This window comes from Tasmannia lanceolata, unplaced genomic scaffold (assembly GCF_043159265.1).
Source record: "Tasmannia lanceolata isolate RefF3 unplaced genomic scaffold, GAP_Taslan_0.1 ptg000037l, whole genome shotgun sequence".
Lineage (NCBI taxonomy): Eukaryota > Viridiplantae > Streptophyta > Magnoliopsida > Canellales > Winteraceae > Tasmannia > Tasmannia lanceolata.
Window position 1 is genome coordinate 61685214 of NW_027518714.1, and position 20357 is coordinate 61705570.

The 20357-nt window shown below is 40.7% G+C and overlaps 2 protein-coding genes and 1 non-coding gene across 4 annotated transcripts in view; 2 read left to right on the forward strand and 1 right to left on the reverse strand.

Annotated features, from left to right (window-relative positions):
• Nucleotides 1–5927: 5927 nt before the first annotated feature.
• TRNAS-AGA (transfer RNA serine (anticodon AGA)) lies at nucleotides 5928–6009 on the forward strand. The gene has a single exon. It is a non-coding gene; the product is annotated as a tRNA-Ser (tRNA).
• A 7277-nt stretch (nucleotides 6010–13286) lies between these two features.
• LOC143860511 (sucrose nonfermenting 4-like protein) overlaps nucleotides 13287–20357 on the reverse strand; it is a 35384-nt gene continuing 28313 nt past the window's right edge. The window contains exons 12-13 of the mRNA XM_077371191.1: nucleotides 17874–17985; nucleotides 13287–17778 (exon numbers count right to left, since the gene is read on the reverse strand). Of these exons, the coding sequence (XP_077227306.1) occupies nucleotides 17687–17778; nucleotides 17874–17985 (204 nt within the window). The 3' untranslated portion in view covers nucleotides 13287–17686. The remainder of the gene's footprint in view (nucleotides 17779–17873; nucleotides 17986–20357) is intronic.
• LOC143860510 (U-box domain-containing protein 44-like) lies at nucleotides 13526–18165 on the forward strand. Of its 2 annotated transcripts, none has more exons than XM_077371189.1 (4): nucleotides 13526–13911; nucleotides 13990–15395; nucleotides 15489–15786; nucleotides 15875–18165. In XM_077371189.1, the coding sequence occupies exons 2-4, from the start codon at nucleotides 14199–14201 to the stop codon at nucleotides 17446–17448; spliced, it is 3069 nt and encodes a 1022-aa protein (XP_077227304.1). In that variant the 5' UTR covers nucleotides 13526–13911; nucleotides 13990–14198; the 3' UTR covers nucleotides 17449–18165. The 2 variants fall into 2 exon arrangements, with proteins under 2 accessions (XP_077227304.1, XP_077227305.1); XM_077371190.1 differs by having other exon boundaries at nucleotides 13999–15395.

Sequence of the window (20357 nt, forward strand, 5' to 3'; positions counted from 1 at the left end):
TCCCTGATGTTATGACCCATCATGCATAATATATCATGCACCAAATGGATACCGACACGTGTTCTACGAGCTTTTAACGCCCAGATTTGAGATAATTAAAACTTTACCGTTACCTTATTGGGAATTTGGGATGAGCTGAGATTCTTTGCTCACACGTAGCCTCGGTGTATGTGCGGGGTGGGGCCACTGGGGGCCTTTTATTCGCTGCCAGCTGTCGTTTTCTTCTTTTGTTCTGTTTTTTTGATGGGTAAGCTTGGGTTAGGCAAGACCTCTAAAGTCAGCCGTCGTTTTCTAGGGTTAGAAACTCGGGCTGGGAAATATTCACCTGCCGTACCAAAACCAGTGTCACGGGGCCTGTCTCCCTCTCCTGAATGGGTCCCTTTTCCGCTTGGAATGCATATGTGGGCCCACTTTTGATCCATCAGAGCCGTCCGACTGGGGGGCCTTACGTTAGGGTTCAACACTATTTCGCCTATTAGAGAATATTGGGTCCCACATTTGATTTGATCCAACCCATTCTTCTGAGAGTCATAACGTGGGTCGTGGGATACCCTACGGCCTAAAAATCGAGACAATCATGCAATGGTAAGATTCCAATAATTTTTTTTGCTATTGATGGTCTCAATTCCACCTGTGTTTTTCACGGTCTATCCCAAGCAAGGATAAAGGAGGAGGGCTGGCGTGGGTTGGTCGCCGGAGGTAAACTTTGCCACTCTCATATGAAATGAGTCCTATAGTTGATTTATGGTCTCAACTATACACATTATTAGATATTAGAATTGAGGAATGATAGAATGAAGGGCGCCCTTGCAAAAATCAGCCCCAAGGGTCCCTTGGGGCTGATTTTTGCAAGGGCGCCCTTCATTCTATCATTGCTGGCTGGAATTAGATGATTAGCATAGTTTTGGGGCTATAGGATATCCAAATCAAGGCCATCAAGTGGATGGTTCAGATCAATGGTAATGGGTGATTTTTGGGTCCTACAGTAGAGCATAAGGGGAATGTAAGTGAAATCAAGACCATTGATCTTGTAGAACATCGTGAAGCGACCCATATAGTCTTTGTCGCATCAAGAATGGACACCTCATATGTAAGATAGAGGACTACAAAAATCAGTGGTTTAGATTTTCTCGGTGGAACCCTAAACGAGGCTTGATGGATCAAGAGCTTAGGATTATCTGATCAATGTAGTCTGCACAGCATTTGGCCGGAATTATGGTTGTCAATGGATCCGATCAAGTTAAAAGGGCCCAGTAAGTGTCTTTTAGGGAGCATATATAAAAGGATATTTTATATGCTATGTGCGCCTGAAGTCCACGATTTTTCAAAAAAGTACAACGAACCCACTTCTTTGGATGATCTGAGCCATTTATTTGTTGGGCCACAACATAAATAGGTTGTTCCCCGTAAATCAGCTACATAAGATGATCCTAACCCTCCATAATGTGCATTCTCTAGGGTCCATTGTACTTTTTGAAAAAATACTGGACTTCAGGCGCACACCCCTTAGAGAAAACCTTAAAATTGTGTCCGTTTTATCAAGGGCTAGGATCATTTCTTGGCCATGGGAAAGACATTAACAAAGAGCAGTAATTAGAATCCATATAGGAAACAATCCATGTTCAATAGCCAAAGTTTATAACTTATGTTCGGTGAATTTCTCCATCAAAGCAAATTTGGGCGAAGTGAGATCCAATTTAGGGCCCACCATCAAATGAATGGTTAGGATCAATCAAATGTGGGGCCAACATATGCTATACAGGCGCTTCTCACTGTATTATATTGAAGATGTTAGGAAAATCTGTGTTAGTAATAACGCCTTTTGCATCTTTCTATTTGAAAAAAAAAAAAAAATGTTACGAAAATTTGTGTTCAAGGGACACTAAATTAAGGTATTATTGGCCAATTTCTAGTTGGATCTCCATGAGGCATAGGACCTGGACCTACTTGGTTTCCCTTTGATGACCATTGGATCAACGGCCCCACCACACGTGTCATGTTCATCTTGTGCTTGAGATACCATCTTCCTATATTCTCTCTCTTTTTAAAGTCATGTTTATTATACCATAAAAGTAATTATTTCTCTTGATTTGATTTTTGACAAAATGTTGGGAGACTACCAAAAGGCCTATTTTACAAGGGAATTGATATCACCTCTGCATTCTTCCAATAATAGCACACAAAAAACATAGTTTATTCATTGAACTAGGGAACCATGAACAACTCTTAAGGCTGTTGCCTAGAACAAAATAACATTTACCATTCCAAAATGAAGATTTTGATGAAGATGACCAGCTAACATTCACACAGATTTTGAAGTTGATGAAGACAACTAGGTAGAAGAAGAGAGTAGGAAGAAAGGCTTTGCCTCCCCTTTGCCCAAATGACTTGCCTTAGTTAGCGCATATTTTCAATCACAGAATGGCATCTGTCTTTGCCATCATCGTTATCTTCTTCTTCTTCTTCTTCTTCTTCCTCCTCCTCAACATGATGGGTCAGATCTCTAAAGTGCGGGAACAAATAAGGTCAATCGCACAGATACCACTCTCTATGGAGTAGGCTATCTTATAATCATGAAATTAGAGATCCCACCATATTTTTAAGATTATAAAACATGCTGATTTGTACACGAATGGCTAGTGTTTAATATAAAATTCTTTGATTGATTCACACTTATCGCCACTACTTAAGGGGTGATTTTGTTCTCTTGCTTTGATTAATTTAATTTATCAGTCACTAAAGGAAGACCTCACAGGGTAGAGAAGAGGACAACAAGGCCACGTTTGTGTCCATGAGGGTGAAAGCAAAAGCTTATGAAAAAGAGAAATGGATGAGAGGAGTGAGTGGAAAAAGGGATAGTGGGCTCCTTTTATAAAGGTTCAATGGATGGGGAAAGAGAGTAAAAGAAATCAAAACGGCCAAATAGAGAAATATAAAGGGATAATATGTTTTTAGGTGTGTCTTTCCTTTATGGGTTGTCAGTCCACTTTACACCACTGTCTCTACCTGTCCAAATTTAGGTAAGGATATATTTTAGGATGACCTAAATACCTAAAATACCTAAAACACTGGTGCTTTTAAAGGGGGAAGTTAGTTGCAAGCTAAATTTGGTAAGACTGTGCAAAAAAAAAAATTGTAATTAATTAATAACTAGAATTCTCTAATGCTTTTAAGGAGGAGAATTACATGCTAAATGTGGAAAGAATAGAGAAATTAAGTTATAATAATGAGTAGCTAAGTTATAAATTATGTTTCGTTCGCCATTTCGTTTTGGCAATCGGAACGGAACGTTTCGTGTTTCGTTCGTTTCGTTCGAAGAAATTGTGAGAAAAATAGAAGAAACAATTAATTGAACAAAATATGTTGAAGATCCAACATTTACTTAAAGGAAAATCACTATCAGCTGAAATGCCTGTGTTAACAGGCATGTTGACCAGTGCGTTGACCAATGCCTGATAAGATGAAAAAATTTTAGAGACCAAATTATGAGACCTTTTTTACCGGACTTTTGGGATTTAATAATATTTGGACATGACAGGTTTTATAATTTTTAAAATTAGAAAAATACCCCATCAGTTGGAAGTTAGGATTTTGACCCGACCCATTTTTTCGCATTTTGTACTATAATTGAAAAGTTGACTTTTTATCCTTTTATATTTGAGTCTTGAAACTATTTTTAATAGATCCAAATGGGGATATTCCCTTATTTACATGTAAAATCATTAAATGACTTTACATTTAAATAAAACCAGGAAGCAGAAACAAAAGCAGAACCAGGTAGCAGAAACAGGGAGAAGAAGAAACAGGAAGAGATGAAAAAAAACAGGAATTTTGGAACTCGGGACAAAACAGCACATTCCGCCTGTTTCGTCCGAAATTCTCAATTCCGGTCACTGGCTGGAACGACCAGAATTCCGGTCCATTCCAGCCGGAACGGAACGTAATTTATAACTATGATGAGTAGCCAAAAGAATGAATTTTGCATTTTAATTGTTTTTGGCTATTGATATTTGCCTTCATGAAAATTTTCTAAAGGATTCATTAGCAAACCCCAACTAGTTTGGGACAAAGGCTTAGCTGAGTTGAGTTGAGTTGAGTTGAGTTGAGAATTATTTTTGGCTTTTGATATTTTGCACTACCATGTTTTGATAATTGCCCTAACTCACCTCTCCTTTTACTATTTAATCAGCTGTGAGATTTGTGACCTTCAAATGGAGAAAAGGACAGAGTTAAATCTTAAGTTTGTAGTATAAGACCTAACTAGGTGAACAGTCATTGTCGAGGCCCATACTAAGGATCAAGACTTAAGATTCGGGGGAGGCCTATATGTTTTATCACGACCAATGTAGACCCACACTGTCCTAGTCCTGTGCCGAAATGACATCAGATGCGTAAGATAAAGGACTACATAAATCAACCACTTAACTTTTCTTAAATACGAATGAATTTATTAAAAATCTCTCTCTCTCTCTCTCTCTCTCTCATGTGAGCCCAGTGTCGCATGCCATTTTACTAGTATCTACTATAATAAGCCGGAAGCATTTTTTACTGTTCACCCCTGCCGCGTGTCATCGTCCCCTCCTCCCCCAGCTGCTTTTTGTCTGATTCTTTACGGTTCAGCCCTCCAACAAATTTTGATTTCCCTCTTTAATTTCAATCTTACCCAATATACATGCAGCTTCTGTGTATACATTTTTTACTGTTCACCCCTGCCGCGTGTCATCGTCCCCTCCTCCCCCAGCTGCTTTTTGTCTGATTCTTTACGGTTCAGCCCTCCAACAAATTTTGATTTCCCTCTTTAATTTCAATCTTACCCCATATACATGCAGCTTCTGTGTATACCTCCTCTTAAAGAGAAAGATATACACTGTATTTCTGTGTATAGAAAGGCATACGTCCCCTCAATTTACCCCATATACATGCAGCTTCTGTGTATACCCCATTTTAAAGAGATATTTCGGTGTATAGTTATGTCAGAGATGTTTGACTTTTTTTCAGTAATTGTCATAAATTACTACATGTTGTTCGTATTTTTTTGGTAATTCAAAAACTTTGTAACCATTTATTGGTAATTTGTCATTGAAAACTTTATAACTTTAGCTTATTTACTTTTTTTTGTCATGATTACTCTGTTTTTTGCTACCAACATTTGCCATCATTTGACATGCGCATCTTTGCACGAGGATCTTTTATTTGTAATTATTACTTTTTTTTTGTGTTTGCTAGCAACAGTTGCCATTCGCATCTTTTCACCGAGAAAATTTCAATCCTACCCCTTGATGCTTTTAACAAAGGCACCCATTATATCAAATAATTTCAATCCTACCCCTCCTTTATGCTTTAACAACGGCACCCATTAAAGCCGTATAATTTCGATCTTACCCCCGCCTTTATGGTTTTTTAATTAAAAAACTATAGGGTGATCTTGACCATCGGATTTAAGATAAGAGGAATTATGGAAACATCTATAGATTGGAGGGCTAGGATCGGCCTATGGAAATGATTTTTGGGGCACAACCTATTTATGTTGTGTTCCATCACATGGACGGTTTGGATCAACCTATGACGTGGTCCGTACAGTTCTTTCTCGGCCCGTGCATCGCACGGGTTTTTTTACTAGTAGATTATAATCGAACATGGGACAGTCCGTCAAAGTATACACTAACTTTAGTCCTTGATCCAATTTGATTTTAGACTTTAGGATTCAGATCCGATGGATCGCGTTGCATGTCTTGGATACAAATGATCCATCTAACTGCCTAGGTCTGTTGACAATTATCATGTCCATGTGGCACATGTGGGACAAAAAAAAATAGCTGTTAGCATAGATCCAAACATAAATTGTCTTCTTAGAATGTGGGTGTAGTTAAAAGTTTCAAAGTTCAAATACCTACTTATAAAATAAAATTGAAATTATACACATGTGGGTGGACGTGCCGGAGTGGTTATCGGGCATGACTAGAAATCATGTGGGCTCTGCCCGCGCAGGTTCGAATCCTGCCGTCCACGCTCCTTTTCTTTTGCATTTAAAATGGTACCACAAGGAGAAATGGACAACCGACACACTTTATCAAATGAGTCACCACAGATAATACTTTGGAGAAATGGACAACCGACACACTTTATCATTACTTGTAAAGGAAATCTTTTTCTTTTTCTTTTTCTTTTTCTTTTGTATTGACATCAATCATCCTGGGCAATTATCGGATTAGAAGACCGATCAACTCCCCATTGAAAGCTTACTCCTGCATAGTTGGTCCCACCTTTTACTAATCTGAACCGTCCATTATAGTACTTTTTTTAACCCGGGATTATCTAGGAACCCAAGGTGGCACCTTAAATTTTATTAATGATAAAGAAAAAGTCACAAGATAAAGGGTCTAACCCAACAAGACCCTTCATCCCTTGACAAATAATAAGGCTTTGGCTCTTCGGCTTAAAGTCATGGGTTTGCTCCCTATTGACGAGTCTTCGAATCCCGCCCCCGACTTACCTGATACCCGTGGTGAGTGGGTCGTTGCGTGTATCCGTAGGGACTACTAAACATCTGTGGATCGAGTTTTAGTTGCTCCCCTTCTTCAATTCAATTTGGATCACTAACGGAGTTTGAGCTCGATCCAAGTTGAGCTCTTCTTCATGTTGATTCAAGTCTCTTAGCTATTGAAGCATCCCATCTTGTTTTTGTTGATGCTAAAGTATGATCATAAAGGAATTGGTTTTGATCTAGACCCTTGGATGGACCTAGCAGGATGATGAACTTGATAAACATTGAAGTTTACAAAGAATGAAGATACAGAGCTGTTATTGTCTAACTAGATTCGCGTGGGCTACAATTCTAACAAAGAAGTTGCTCGAACACCATGAGCTTTTCTTGTAAACAGTAACAAGAACAAAGATTTGAACCACACGTTGGGGTCTTCTTTAAGCAGCCACTAAACTCCAGATAATGAATTGTCGAACAACACGTTGCTTGGATTTAAGGATTTTATAAAAGGGGATCATTAGATCATGACTAAGTGTAAGGTAGTTTTTTTTTTGAAAAGGCAGTGTAAGGTAGTTATTCTTGCATAAAACAAGGAGAAGAAGATAAACAGCAAAGACGTTCTTGACTTCTTGTTTATGTTTTGTTGTAGTCTTCAAAACAGAAAAATAAACTGATTCAAGTGTTGTCCTCCCTTCCATTTGGGAATATAGCTTTAGATAAGGAACTAGCAACTAGCTAATGTTAGCAAACTAGCTAAAGCCTACATGCAATCTTTACCATTTCATACGGTTTTCTATTTTTCACTGTAGTCACAATGCCTACAATGCATTACTTAGACCAACCAAAAATACCTTTTCCCAGACAAATGCATTATTTTATTTTATTTTATGGGTAAGCTGGGGTTTAACGGGGACCCCTACCGATTTATTAGATAAAGAAAAATATAGAACAATAAGATCACAAACCAACCCTAACTCGAAACAAACGAGAAGTGGGAACCAAGGCTCTACAAATAAGAGCGACAAGCACTAAGCCTAAGAGAACAAAATGATCAATACTTCTGAATTACATAATCATCTAATTTTGAGGGGGTGAGATGGGATCTTTGTGAGCGCTTTGGCCAGGTTCTCCTAGGAACTTTCTGCCAGTTTGATTGTCCAAGATCCGGAGTCTCCTCTTCACCGTTATCCTCATGTTCGGCTTGAATAAGGTGGACTTGATTGAGTTCTTCCGCCCAGGATACATTCTTTTTTGGAGAGAGACATAAAGAAAGTTGGATTTTGATGGCTTATTTCTATTTTTAATCCCCCTGTTGTTTTAGGTTTAATAATGTCGAAGGCCCTAGACACAATAGAGATCAAATCTGACATTTTGCTTTTTTATAGCACTGTATTTACATCCATGTAGTTAATTTCCTGAACCTTGGAAATGAAGATTAGGGTTCTTTAAGGAACTTAGAAAGGGTAGAAATATCAGGCCAGAAATGAAGAATGGGATGCTACATACCATGTCTGTCATGGAACTTATAGGAGTCTTGCATTAATATCTGAGAAACAATGCTTAGAATATTTTTCTCATTTGTCCAATTTCCAGATCTCCTTTGATATTTTTCTCATTTGAGTTCTTCATTTATGCATATTAGAATCTATTGTAAGAATAATAACACCCCTGTCTCTGCTTTTTGATCAAATATGTTTCAGGTGAGGATTTGCCAAGGTCTGTTTTGTTGAAGACATGCTCTGTTTTATTTGACCCTCTTCATTTTGCATATTTTGCTTTTCATTCCCTGAGTAAATATGTTTCAGGTGAGGATTTGCCATGGAAAATGGTTTTAGGGATTTCAAGGTCTGTATTGTTGAAGGCATGTTCCGTTTTATTAGAGCCCCTTCATTTTGCGTATTTTACTTTTCATTCCCCTAAGTAAAGGCTTTGCCAGGGATTGTTGTTCTCTTATTTCCTGAGTCTTGGTTTTGCATTGGTTCATGGTTTTTAGTTATTCTTCTATTCTTCCTTTTGATATACAGGGGTAAAAGTTGGCTTATAATCTTCTGGGTGATATGTAGGGGGAAGAGCCCAAGACTACAAAGTAAATCAAAGTACTATTTATCTACATAAATAGATAAATAGGTTTATAAAAATCAGTATTCTACCAATCCATTTTGTTGGGAATGCGCGCTTGCTAGGGGTGCAAGTTTGGCCATGTCAGCCTTGACCCCGAACAGCGCCAGGCCTGGATTTTCCAACTCTGAGGGCGGGTCAGGGTTCATTTTTTGGACCCTAACTCAGGCCGGGTCGGGTTCTGGGTTAATGCCTCCGGTCACCATGACCCGGCCCGACCATAAGTTTTCTATTATAGAATTGAACCATCTGTGCATGTTTCTTTTGTTAACATTTTCTATTATCTTAGATTGATGTTTCTTTATATTATTATTATTAATTGTCTCTGCTGCCCATCATGTTGTTGAATTCATATTGTCTTATTTTGCTCCTTTCCTTTGTTTATTTATCATTTTGTTCTATACGATATGTGGTTGTTGTTTAAAGACACTAACCAAACCATCGTGGTTGCTTGTTTCAATGAAAAAAGAAAATGACCAGAATGACCAAAACACCTCTTCCTCAACAAGACCAAAGGAAATACAATCATTGAAGTCGTCCCCGCCAATCCGGTCCAGTTGCTTCGACGACAATCTCGGCTGAGTCATTAATAGGGAGGGGCGAGCGAGCGAAGGCTGTTGAATCTATAAGTTTACTTGCTTTTCTCTTGAAATTTTGATGTGACATGTTAACAATTAGTATTTATGAAAATAACCCATTTTGGTAATGTTGCTTTTATGAATCCATTTCCGTTTCAACATGTTGGTATTATACTTGAGAGTAATCTTAGAGTTTGGGCTTTTTCTCTGCTCACCTTTTTTCAGAGAAAGATAGGATTTTTAGGTATTTTAAAATTTTAATATAGGGTTTTGGTCTGATTTAGGACCTCTTTGTTATAAAGAAATTAGGATTTTAGGATTTTTTGACTTCCAAAATTGCTATCCTTTTATGCATATAGTTCATCGAGACGTCCCACGTGGGGTGCACATGGCTTTTTACTAGTTTAGATAAAACCAAAATGGGAATTACTATCCTTGTCAAAGACTAAACTGAAAAATTGTTATCCTCGAAAGGGAAAGAAGGGATGGCATCATATGATGTATGCGATGATGTCCCCCATGTGTGCTCCCTCTCCTTAGCAGTTTGGTGGGCCGCCTTACAGCTAGTGTTTGGATGATCCATCTGTTACTGATATTTTGGCAAATTCTTCAGCCCAATCGTCGATCTGAACCATCCGATCTTCATTCTGAATGTTTTCAACAGTATGGTAGTTCGATCATCGATCTGATAGATCTTATCCATTTGATCATGATTTTGAAGCATCCGACCGCTGATCTGACCAATTTGATGAGATGCACATGCATCACATCGTTCGCTAGTGTGGGCTCTTCTAGTTAGTCTACGGTTTAGAAAATTTGAAAGTGAGCCGGGAAATGGCTTTCCACGGAATTGCCTAGCAAATCCCTAATAACTATAGAACAAATGGGTAAATAACCATCGTTACTATATGTGCATTTTATGTGTTACTATATGTGCATTTTATGTGATTTTCCGTATAAACATACACTATGTTTACTTCTTTCTTAGTATCACGCAAGTATGCAACGTACTGAATGATGTAATGTTATGATTCTATAACGTCAGTTGATAACTTAGATTGAAAACTTCGTTTGAAAGAAATGCATGGGGATGGCATTGTGATAGTCAAAAGTCAGCTAATTGCTGCGTAGTGGGCTCACGGAGACGCCCAAAAACAAGGTAGGTGTGACATGTGTAGCTTGTGTTAAAAATGAATTGGAATGAACGAGTTTTACCTCATTTTATATGGAGATCTGATCCGAACAGATTTTATAGGTACTTTTTCAAAAAGTACAGTGGGCCCACCTCATAGGATGATCCAAACCATTCATTTGTTGGGCCACAACGTAAATAGTTCGTACCCCACAAATCATCAGCATAGGATGATGCTGACACCAGAGAACGATTGATCGGAGGGTTAGGATCACAACAAATTTATGTTTTTAACCGAAAGAATGAACGGTTTGGATCATCCTATGAAGTAGCCCCCACTGCAATTTTTGAAAATAACTATACTTCCTACATTGAGCAAATGATAGCATCTTAAAAAGTCGGTTGTCTTTGGATCAAAGGGTGACACTCCGAGCCTTGGGTTGAGAAGGGTCAACCCTAACCCACGCCACCTCTAATTCTCTCAACCCTAACCCAATCTATCTAACATTTTTTTTTTCAAATCCAATCCGGTTGAGTCAGGTTAGCCCAGTGCAAAAACAACAACAACAACAACAACAACAAAAACCCCTATATTTTGAAAATCACAATAAAGTTACAGGACGGGTCGGGTTGCCCAAGACCTCAACCCTAATCAAACCCGAAATTAATGCGGGCTGGCTTTTCCCAACCTAACCCTAGAAATTGCCAACGTAACCCGAACAAGAATTGGGTTGAACCCGATGTTAAGAACACGGATGTGACACGGAACGTGGCCAAGAAAAATCCCTGTCGACTTGGCGCGGACACAGCCAAGAACGCGGTTATCGCGATCATAACTCGGGAGAGTCAAAAGGAGTTTATTGACTCTGTAAGGCAAAATGCGGAATGCAGATGTGGTGTAACGCGGAATGCGGCCAAGGTAAAATAGAGTCAACCCGGGCGAGTTCCTTGTGGAGTCAAGGAGTTTTTAAACACTGGTTGAACCCGTCAGGTATGGGGTGAGCCCGGCCCAAGTTGCACCCCTCCCTTTCTGGGATCCATTATTAGAGAGAGAGAGAGAGAGAGAGAGAGAGAGAGAGAGAGGAAATTCTACCCCTTGAGTTGGAAATTCTATCCCTTTCTCTAAGACAGACCATAACATTATTTGTCGCCTCTTAATGCACGCTTTGCATGGACGTAATTCATTTGGACCTTCAAAAGGAATCTGTGGACTCATCTTGATTTTTCCACGCATGGAGCTTGACCTTCACCTCTCTAAAATATGAATTCTTCTTCTTTCACACTTCAACAATTTATTGAAATTGTGATTAGATGCTTTGAACCTCAACCCTAAATTGTTTCTTTTTTCCATTTCTTTTTTCTTTTGATGACGTAGGATCAGGGGCGGAGCCAGGAATTAACAGTTGGGGGGCCGGATTAATTTACACTGTTCTGCATTGGTCATTGGGGGGCCATAGCCACTAAACTAGTTAGGCATGCATGTATAACCATGCACCCATAAAAGGAATTTTGCAAGTCATGGGGGGGCCATGGCCCCCCTCAAGCTATATGTGCCTCCGCCCCTGCGTCGGATGTCCCCACCACCTTCGGGAGTAGGATTGTGCAGGAATCAGAATGAGTTTTCATTTCAACAAGGGTAAACTTTTACACTGTTCACATTTTACCCCCATAAACTTTTACACCCTTTTTACATCAAACAAAGGAGCCTTTACCTTTAATTTTATTATCAAAACAATTCCTCGGCTAAGCCCCGCTAGGCATGGCCCAAGTCCTAAAAAATCAATCTCAACCTACAATACTAACCCTTGATCTATACTTTTTAATAATCAAGAGGAATGATAAAATGAAGGGCGCCTTTGCAAAACCTAGCTACTAGGACCGCTCCCATTGATCCTTTTCAACAAAGCTGCATTTCCACCTTGTTTTGTTTCCTATTTCTCAGGAAAAGACAAACAAAATTTGAGTGGAAATACATTTCCGTATTACAAATATAATAATTTGCATCGAGATTTGTTGCCACTCAGATTAGAAAAGAAGTTAGAGGAGAAATTTTTTGGAACTGGAAGTGGGTGTTAGGCCATGTTTGGCAACCATGGAAAATTGGAACTGGAAGTAGGTGTTTAGGCCATATTTGGCTACCATGGAAAATTTTTCCATGGAATATTCATGGGCCAATTGATTGAGAGAGGTGGAGAAAGAGGTAGAGGAAGAGAGTTGAGTTGGGGGGAGTTGAGAGAACCTCAAAAATACCTAAAATAGTGGGAAAAAATTACCTACTTGAAATTGGTTTTTTGTTTTCCCGAATTTTCGGAGCTTTTCATGCTCCCCTCACTCCCACCCTCTCAAGTTTCTCCATCTTCAGCCCATCTTTCACAACTGGACCCACAAAAAAAAAAAATTTAATGGTAGACCCAAAAATATTCCATGTAATATATTTTCAAGGTTTCCAAGCATGGCCTTATTTAATTATATATTAATTTCTTTGAAGATTTTTGTTGATTTTATTATTAATTCCTTTGTAAAAAAAAAAAATCTTTAAAGAAAATTTCAATGAGGAACCTGGAATTTGGACGCAAGCTTCAACCTTGTATTGGTCAGCTTTGGTGGCATGAGCCATTCCAAAGGAATGAATATGGGGTGATGGAGATCCAAAAGTTGGTCAAGTGCTCTAGCCAAAAACCCAACCAAAAAGGGTGCCCCATAGGATTGCCCTTGGGGCTGGGTTTTTGCAAGGTCACCCTTCAGTTTAGCATTCCTCTCATTTTGAATACGAAAATAATTGAATGGCTTTTTTGTCAACAAAATTTTGGGGTAGCAATTAAGGGCTTTTAATTAAAAATCTTTTTGGCATTTCATAAGTTGTAATGACTAACTGACAAATATTTTGCAAATTAGGGACTTTTTTGAGAAATTTTTACAAGTTAGGGATTAGTAAGCAGAAGTCTCCTCCACAAAAAAGAAAATGGGCATGTGCTCTACTTAAGAAATATCTCTCATGACGGCATGACCCTTTCCAAGGCCCAAGGGTGAGTCGCACTTAATTTTCTCACATATAGAGGGACTTCTCAGTAAATTCAACAGGACTCACTTAACAGACTAAGTTCAGAGGGGCTAAGGACTTCCACAAAAAATGCAGCGTGTAGGCCCCATCACATCCTGTCTTGGTTTAGTTTTCCGCGGTTAGACTTACGCGGCTTCTTTCCTCGTCTCCTTGGAACTACTCGGTAGTTTCCACCTTATAAATTTTGAATATCCTTCCAAGTCTCATCTACACCAAGCACAAATATAAGAGAGAATCAATCACCCTCTTCTAAACTCTCCTTTGTCTCCTATTAAGTTCTTCAAAAAAAAAAATCAATTCCTTCAACATGTAACTGCTAGAATTCCAGAATCCATTTTCAGTTTCTCATTGATCTTTTACTTATTATTTCCATGCAGCAGGTGTTCTTGGAGAGTGCTTCAAAGAACTGCACTGATCTTCATCTCTTTTATTGAACGAACCGTGGTTTATTCAGAGACTGGCGATCCGATGACAAGAGGTTTCCTTTTTTGATCCCCAGATTGGCGATCCTTCACGTGCTGTGCTGTGTAAGAATCAGGTAATCGTCGGAGCTTTTGTTCTATGCGTTTGTTCCACAAAGTTTTAGAGGTCCATGAATTAACTTGCAGAACAGCAGGAATTTCAGGTGGTGCTTTTACTTCTCAATGAAGATCCAATGGAGGAGAGCTCTGGAGAAAAGTGGGTTTGTGGCCGCAGGATGTAACTACGGATTCTAGGCTTCACACCTTTGGTTCTGCCCATCACTAGACCCTGGAGGATCCTTAGAATTGAGCAACGGTGGATCCAAGGTTGGTGAATCAGATTCTGAGAATCCTTGGACACCATATGAATCCAATGGATATTACAATCACTGCGGTACAGGAACTCTGCAATAACGTCATGGGGATGGTGCTTGAAGCTGAAGTACAAGACCATATGTTTGAGAAGGAAAGCTTTCGGAAATTCTCAGAATACATTGCGAAGATAAAGTCCCTTGTTCAAGTGCTGCACGACAAAAGAGTTGGGAGCACAACGAGCTCTGCATCCATGAGGATGACATTACAGACATTGGCTTCTCAGCTGAGGAATACATGCAAGATCATAGAAAATTACAGGTCCGGGAGTCGAATAAGACTCTTTGTAAACAGCCGTTCGATGCTCTCACAGATGCAACAATCAGCCAAAGATATCGCCGAAACCATCTCTTTATTGGGTTCAGCCAATTTCAGTGTGACGCTCGACCTGAAAGCCAAGACTGATCAAATTGCTAGTAATTTAAGGTCTATGGAGTTTAGATCTGTAGCCGGGACTGAAGCCATCATATTGGACATAGAAAGATCAATTAGCCAGAATGATAGGAACAGGGATCACGCCATAAAGCTCCTGAGAAATATTGCAAAAGCCATCGGTGTGAGCCCAGAAGTTTCGCTCCTGCGTAAGGAGCTGGAGGTGCTTAAGAAAGAGAATGAAGAGATGGAAGCACAAAAGCAGCAGGCGGAGGCTCTTCAGCTATCTCAACTGATACAGTTCTTGAGCAGTTCAGAAATAGTTTTGAGCAAACGAAATGAGAGGATTGCCACAAATCGGCATGACCCAATTAGCTCATTTACATGCCCTTTGTGCAACGAGGTCATGGAGGATCCGGTCGCCATTGGGTGTGGGCACAGCTTCGAGAGAAGGGCGATTGCAGAACACTTCGAAAGAGGAGCGACAACTTGTCCTCTCTGCAAAGAGGAACTATCTTCTCTGTGTTTAACCCCAAACATTTCTCTTCGGAACTCTATACAGGAATGGCAAGAGAGGAACATGAATATGAAGCTCCAGAGCGCTCTATCAGCCATCACAGATGACGATCCCAACATGGTAAACCAGGGCTTACATGACCTACAATTTCTGATGGAAACGCCAAATTATAGAGGGGAAGTTACAAAACAAGGGCTCATTCCCAAGATTGCGGAGTTGCTAAAAGCTAACACCGACGTGAACACCAAAGCAGCTCTTAAGTGCCTCAGCTACCTTGCAAATTATAGCGACGACAACAAGGTAAACATACACCAGAGCATAATTGTAAGCCAATCTCTTGTTTTTTTCCCCATTAATAATAAGGAGATTTGATTGTTGGGGAACAATTTATAGGAAGCCATTGCCGGAGCCGGAGCCATCGACCACATTGTGAAGCAGTTCTACAGAGGTGAGACTGAACCAGATGCTGTAGCAGTCTTACTGGAGCTGTCTGAGAAAGAAACCCTAGCAGAGAAAATAGGAAATGCAAAATACTGCATCCCTGTTTTGGTCTCTCTGCTCCAGAACCCTAACCCCAACATCTCAGAGAAAGCCACGAAGGTGGTCCAAAATCTCTCCTCCAACATCCATTTCGTTGTCAAGATGGCCGAAGCGGGGCACTTCCAACCCTTAATCATTCGTTTCAAACAAGGTGCATAAATGCAAACCCATAAATTCTTTCTGACCGTTCACTCGAAAACTTATGGTTTTTTTAAACCTTTTTTCTTGTTTTCCATCAGGGCCGCTGGAGACCCAGGCTTCAATGGCTACAAATCTGGTAACGATGCAGCTCAACGAAAAGAGTGTGCAGGTCTTCAAAGACAGGCAATTTGTTAGCGCTCTGGTTCAGGTGCTCTCTTCATGTTCTCCTGCTTGGAGATCTGCATGCCTCCAGTGCATTAAAAAGCTCTCGGCCTACCCCGAGATGGGAAAAAGGTTTCTGGAAGAACCCACGACAATACCTGCCTTGCTCCGCATAATTTCCTTTCTCAGTTCAGACCCACATTGGAAACTAACTGCCACAGATATCCTAACTTCCCTTGTTGGAGCGAGCCAGCTCGCAGATTTCCAGACGAACTCAAACTTCAAGGAGCTACAATCCCCGGACAACATCGACCTATTTCTGCACCTCGCGATCAATTCTCCTCAAATGAAGGCTCAATTCTTGCGCTTGCTACTAGCAATTTGTGATAAATCAGAGAAAGCAAGAAACCTGGTGCAGTGTGATGACGATGCGATGCGCCACCTCTTCTCTTCCCTCAATGGTGACCAGCCCGACGAGAGTCTACAGGCACTGAAGCTCATATACTGTGTTGCCAAAGAAAATCCCGCTGGGATTCCCCTCCCACCATCCCCTGCCAAAGAGGATGCCATCACTGCATTAGTGACAATTCTGACAAGTTCACAGGAGATGGAAGAGAGATCCATTGCTGCCGGAATCATTAGCCATCTTCCCCTTGATGATACCACTGTTGACATGATACTCCATAGGACTGAAGCTCTGAAAGCCATTGGTGAGGTTATACGTGCAACGGACGAGTGGACAGTAGGGGTCATGGCAAGTGCCACCCCATCTGAGTCCCTGTTGGAGAACGCTTTAGCAGCACTCTTACGCTACTCACAGCCCACCAAACCAGAGCTTCAATCGCAACTGGGTCAGCTTGAACTGTATCCTTCACTCGTTCGCGTCCTCTCTAATGGCAGCTCACTAGCAAAGCAGAGAACTGCCATTGCAATGGCTCATCTATCCCAATCCACTAGTTCGTCAACCTCAGACAACGCCAGCATGGGTACGGGCCCACACAATTCCATGCCAATACCACAGCTAATCCGGCTCTTTTCCAACATTTCTTGGTGCTTCCCCTCGGCTGCCGCACAACACGAGAGCCACTGCTCTCTCCATGGCTCCGCCTGTTCGTCCAGGTACACATTCTGCCTTGTCAAGGCGGATGCAGTGAAGCCACTGGTGCAGACCCTGAGTGAGAAGGATTCTGGGGTTGCAGAGGCCGCTTTACAGGCTCTTGACACCATGTTCAAGGACAACGACACACTCTCACATGCTGCAACCGAAATAGTACAGAACAAGGGTGTGCCCGCTATTCTTGATGTGCTGGAAAAGGGATCTCTGACTGCAAAGAATAAGGCTCTTGACATCTTCCAAAAGATATTTGAGAACTCTGAGATCTCGATTCCACATTTAAAGCGGTGTAAGACAATCCTAATCCACCTTCTCCAAGAAGAGACACTCAAGAAGAAGGCTGCATTGGTGCTTAGCATGATGGACGTCATTGACAAGCAGTCTTCCTACTTCTGAAAAACGGAGCTAACAGAACTCCAAAGACCCTTAGTTATAGGAACATTGCTTAGCATTCTGGATGGTTTTCAAGGGGTATTCCCCGCTCTACATTCGGCATTCTAATAGATATTGTGCATAAAACTTTCGGGACAACTTAAAGAGAGTTTGTTGATTGATTGTACTAAAAAATTTATTATTTCTTTGAATGAAAGAAACTAGACAAAAATTGAATCTCGGGGAGATTTACAGGAGGGCTTCATCTGAGAAGGAAATTGAATATGTCTCTCAATGTGATTACGCCTTCAACACGCTTGCTCCCAGCTTCAACGACAATGAGCCTCCGGACCACTGAAATGAGAGCAGAAATGTAATTATCAACTATTTGGAACATGTTATGTATATGCAGATACAGGACACCTGCACATATAAATTGATATGACTACCTGGATCCGAGAGACGTTCCATAACCTCATGGAGGGAATCAGAACGTAAGCACATCTGGCATCGCCTTGGGCCATTAATGACGTCTTTTGCCTTGTATCCCAGCTGCAATGCCTGGAATCAGATTCAACGGGTTACTTCATTAGCTTGAATTCTACTACAAAAATGTGTACTTAATAATATTGAACAAACCATATCTTTTCCTTAGGGTTGACAGTTGTAGATAAAATGTAATGGCCCATTGTCTTGTAAGAAACCAGCATACAATGTATGAACCGTTGTTCTTGTCATTCATGAGCCTTAGTCATTGCATGCTTGAAATTTCAGGCCATTCATTTCCTCACAGTTTAATATCAAATGCTTGGCAAATAGGGCCAACAGGAAAGCAGTGTCTTAGTTGTGTCCGAACTGTCATGGAGGTGGAACAACTTAGTTGTCCCAGTATATGCCAGATTGCTAATGCAAGTTCTTTCTTTTAATGGCATCGTTAAATAAAGTGCTTAGATTATATTTTAAATGTAATAATAATTATAAAACCATAGGCTAAATAGTAAAAACAAAGGGTCCAGGGATAAGATAGCGAAACACACAGAAGAAAGAAAAAATAACCAAGACAGTAATATATCCAGGGATCTTTCACCCTCAAAGAAACCCGACTGTTCATTATCTTTTGTTTTCTTCTTTTTTCTTAGAGATGGCAGATTTTATCTATAAAGAAAACAGAAAAGCAGAAAATTACAGGAGAGGCAGAGATTGCCCTAAAGCTTAAATAGATTAATGATCAATCTACTCTCCTTAGCCAACATATCTGCCACATTGTTAACCACTTTTTGTACGTGAAAAAGAAATATCTAGCATTCTACGTAGATCAAACATCTTAGCCAACCAATGCTAATATCCAAGGACCGCAGTTTTGTGAATCGCCCATGGTATTGAATTTGCTGAATCACCTTCCACCCAAAATAACCCGTTTAGTCATTAACATAAAATTCAACTCCAGTCAGCAGTGCATCGACCCCCACATTGGCTTATACAATAATCGACCAGAGAAGGCTTTCACCACCTTCTTTTTTTTTTTTTGAAAGATGACTTTTATTAATAACGAAACAGATTACATCCGGGTGGGGACAAGGTGTCCCCTATAAAAAACAAAAGATACACTGATCTCATGAAAGGGCATCGACACCCGAATCGACTTGAGATACGAATCGGGTTTCGGGTAGATTAGCCCCATCTTTCCCCAGGACATCCGCCACGGTATTTGCCGTTCTCCGACGGTGTCGCAGTGAGGGGTGGACTATCCGCACTAAATCCCGAATTTCATAGAGAATTTGATGAAGATGCCAAGGACCACCCCCCAAATTCTTTGCCAGCCCGATTACGTTAGACGAATCTCCTTCAATAATCAGCGGGCCCAAGTTATGATTGCGTACCATCGCAATCCAGCTAAGAGAGCCTTCGCCTCGGCCTCATTGGCATCACAGAGCCCACCTAGACCGGAGAATGTCATTATGGATTGGCCCTCATAATTTCGAATGATTCCACCTATACCCACCTTCCCGGGATTCCCGAGCGAGCTACCGTCAAAGTTTAACTTGAACCAGCGCTCCGGCGGTGGCTCCCATCTCGGCGAAATTTGAGGGAGAATTTTCTTTTCCGATGCCACAGTTTCCCATTGTCTGAGAATAGAACCAACTGGGTAAGGGATTCCGCCAGATCGACGAGCCCAAGCTATAATTGCTAGCTTTACTTTCAGCAAGATTTACCTCCAAGATTTTTCCTTTCCATTAAAAATCCGGCCATTGCGTTCATTCCAAATATGCCACAGTATAGCATAGGGGATAGCAAACCACATAGAATTTCCCAGGCATCCGTTAAACATACCACCCTAGTGTGAAATAACCAATGATACGGGATTGACCATTACCCACGACACGCCAAAAGAACAGAAGATAGCCATCCATAGCTGGAAAGCAAAAGGACGGTGACTCTTCCTCCTTTCGACACATAATGCACCAGTGGACATAGTGCAACCCACGATGCTTTAGACGGTCGATTGTGTTGATGCACTCATGAGCAACAGTCCACGCAAATGCTGAGATGCGTGGAGAACTGCACTACACAAAACACGAGCCTGAGTAGAGTCGGGGTTCGTCCCCTCATTCAATTTACGGAAAAAGGATCAAACCGAGAAAACACCCTGAGAGTCAGAGTCAGGGCACCAAATCCATTAATCTTCAACATTCGGAGACAGATAATGATTGGACAGAAGCTGCATGAGGGACAAAAAGCTACGTATCTCCATATCCTTCAGATTTCTTCTGAATTTGATATCCCAGAATGCACGCCCATTGGCATCCCCTCGGTTCAAGACATCCGCAATTCGCACGCACCTCTTTTTCAGACGTAATTTGGAAGAGATCCAGAAATCGGTGCTAAATTTTTTATCTCCAATCCAAAGATCAGTCCGGAAACGAATCAAAGTA

Excerpts from the sequence above, each read along its gene's own strand:
- LOC143860510 (XM_077371189.1), top strand. The coding sequence starts at position 14,199 with ATGAATCCAATGGATATTACAATCACTGCGGTACAGGAACTCTGCAAT. Across the intron at positions 15,396-15,488 it reads ATTATAGCGACGACAACAAG|GAAGCCATTGCCGGAGCCGG; the intron begins GTAAACATACAC and ends AACAATTTATAG. Across the intron at positions 15,787-15,874 it reads AATCATTCGTTTCAAACAAG|GGCCGCTGGAGACCCAGGCT; the intron begins GTGCATAAATGC and ends GTTTTCCATCAG.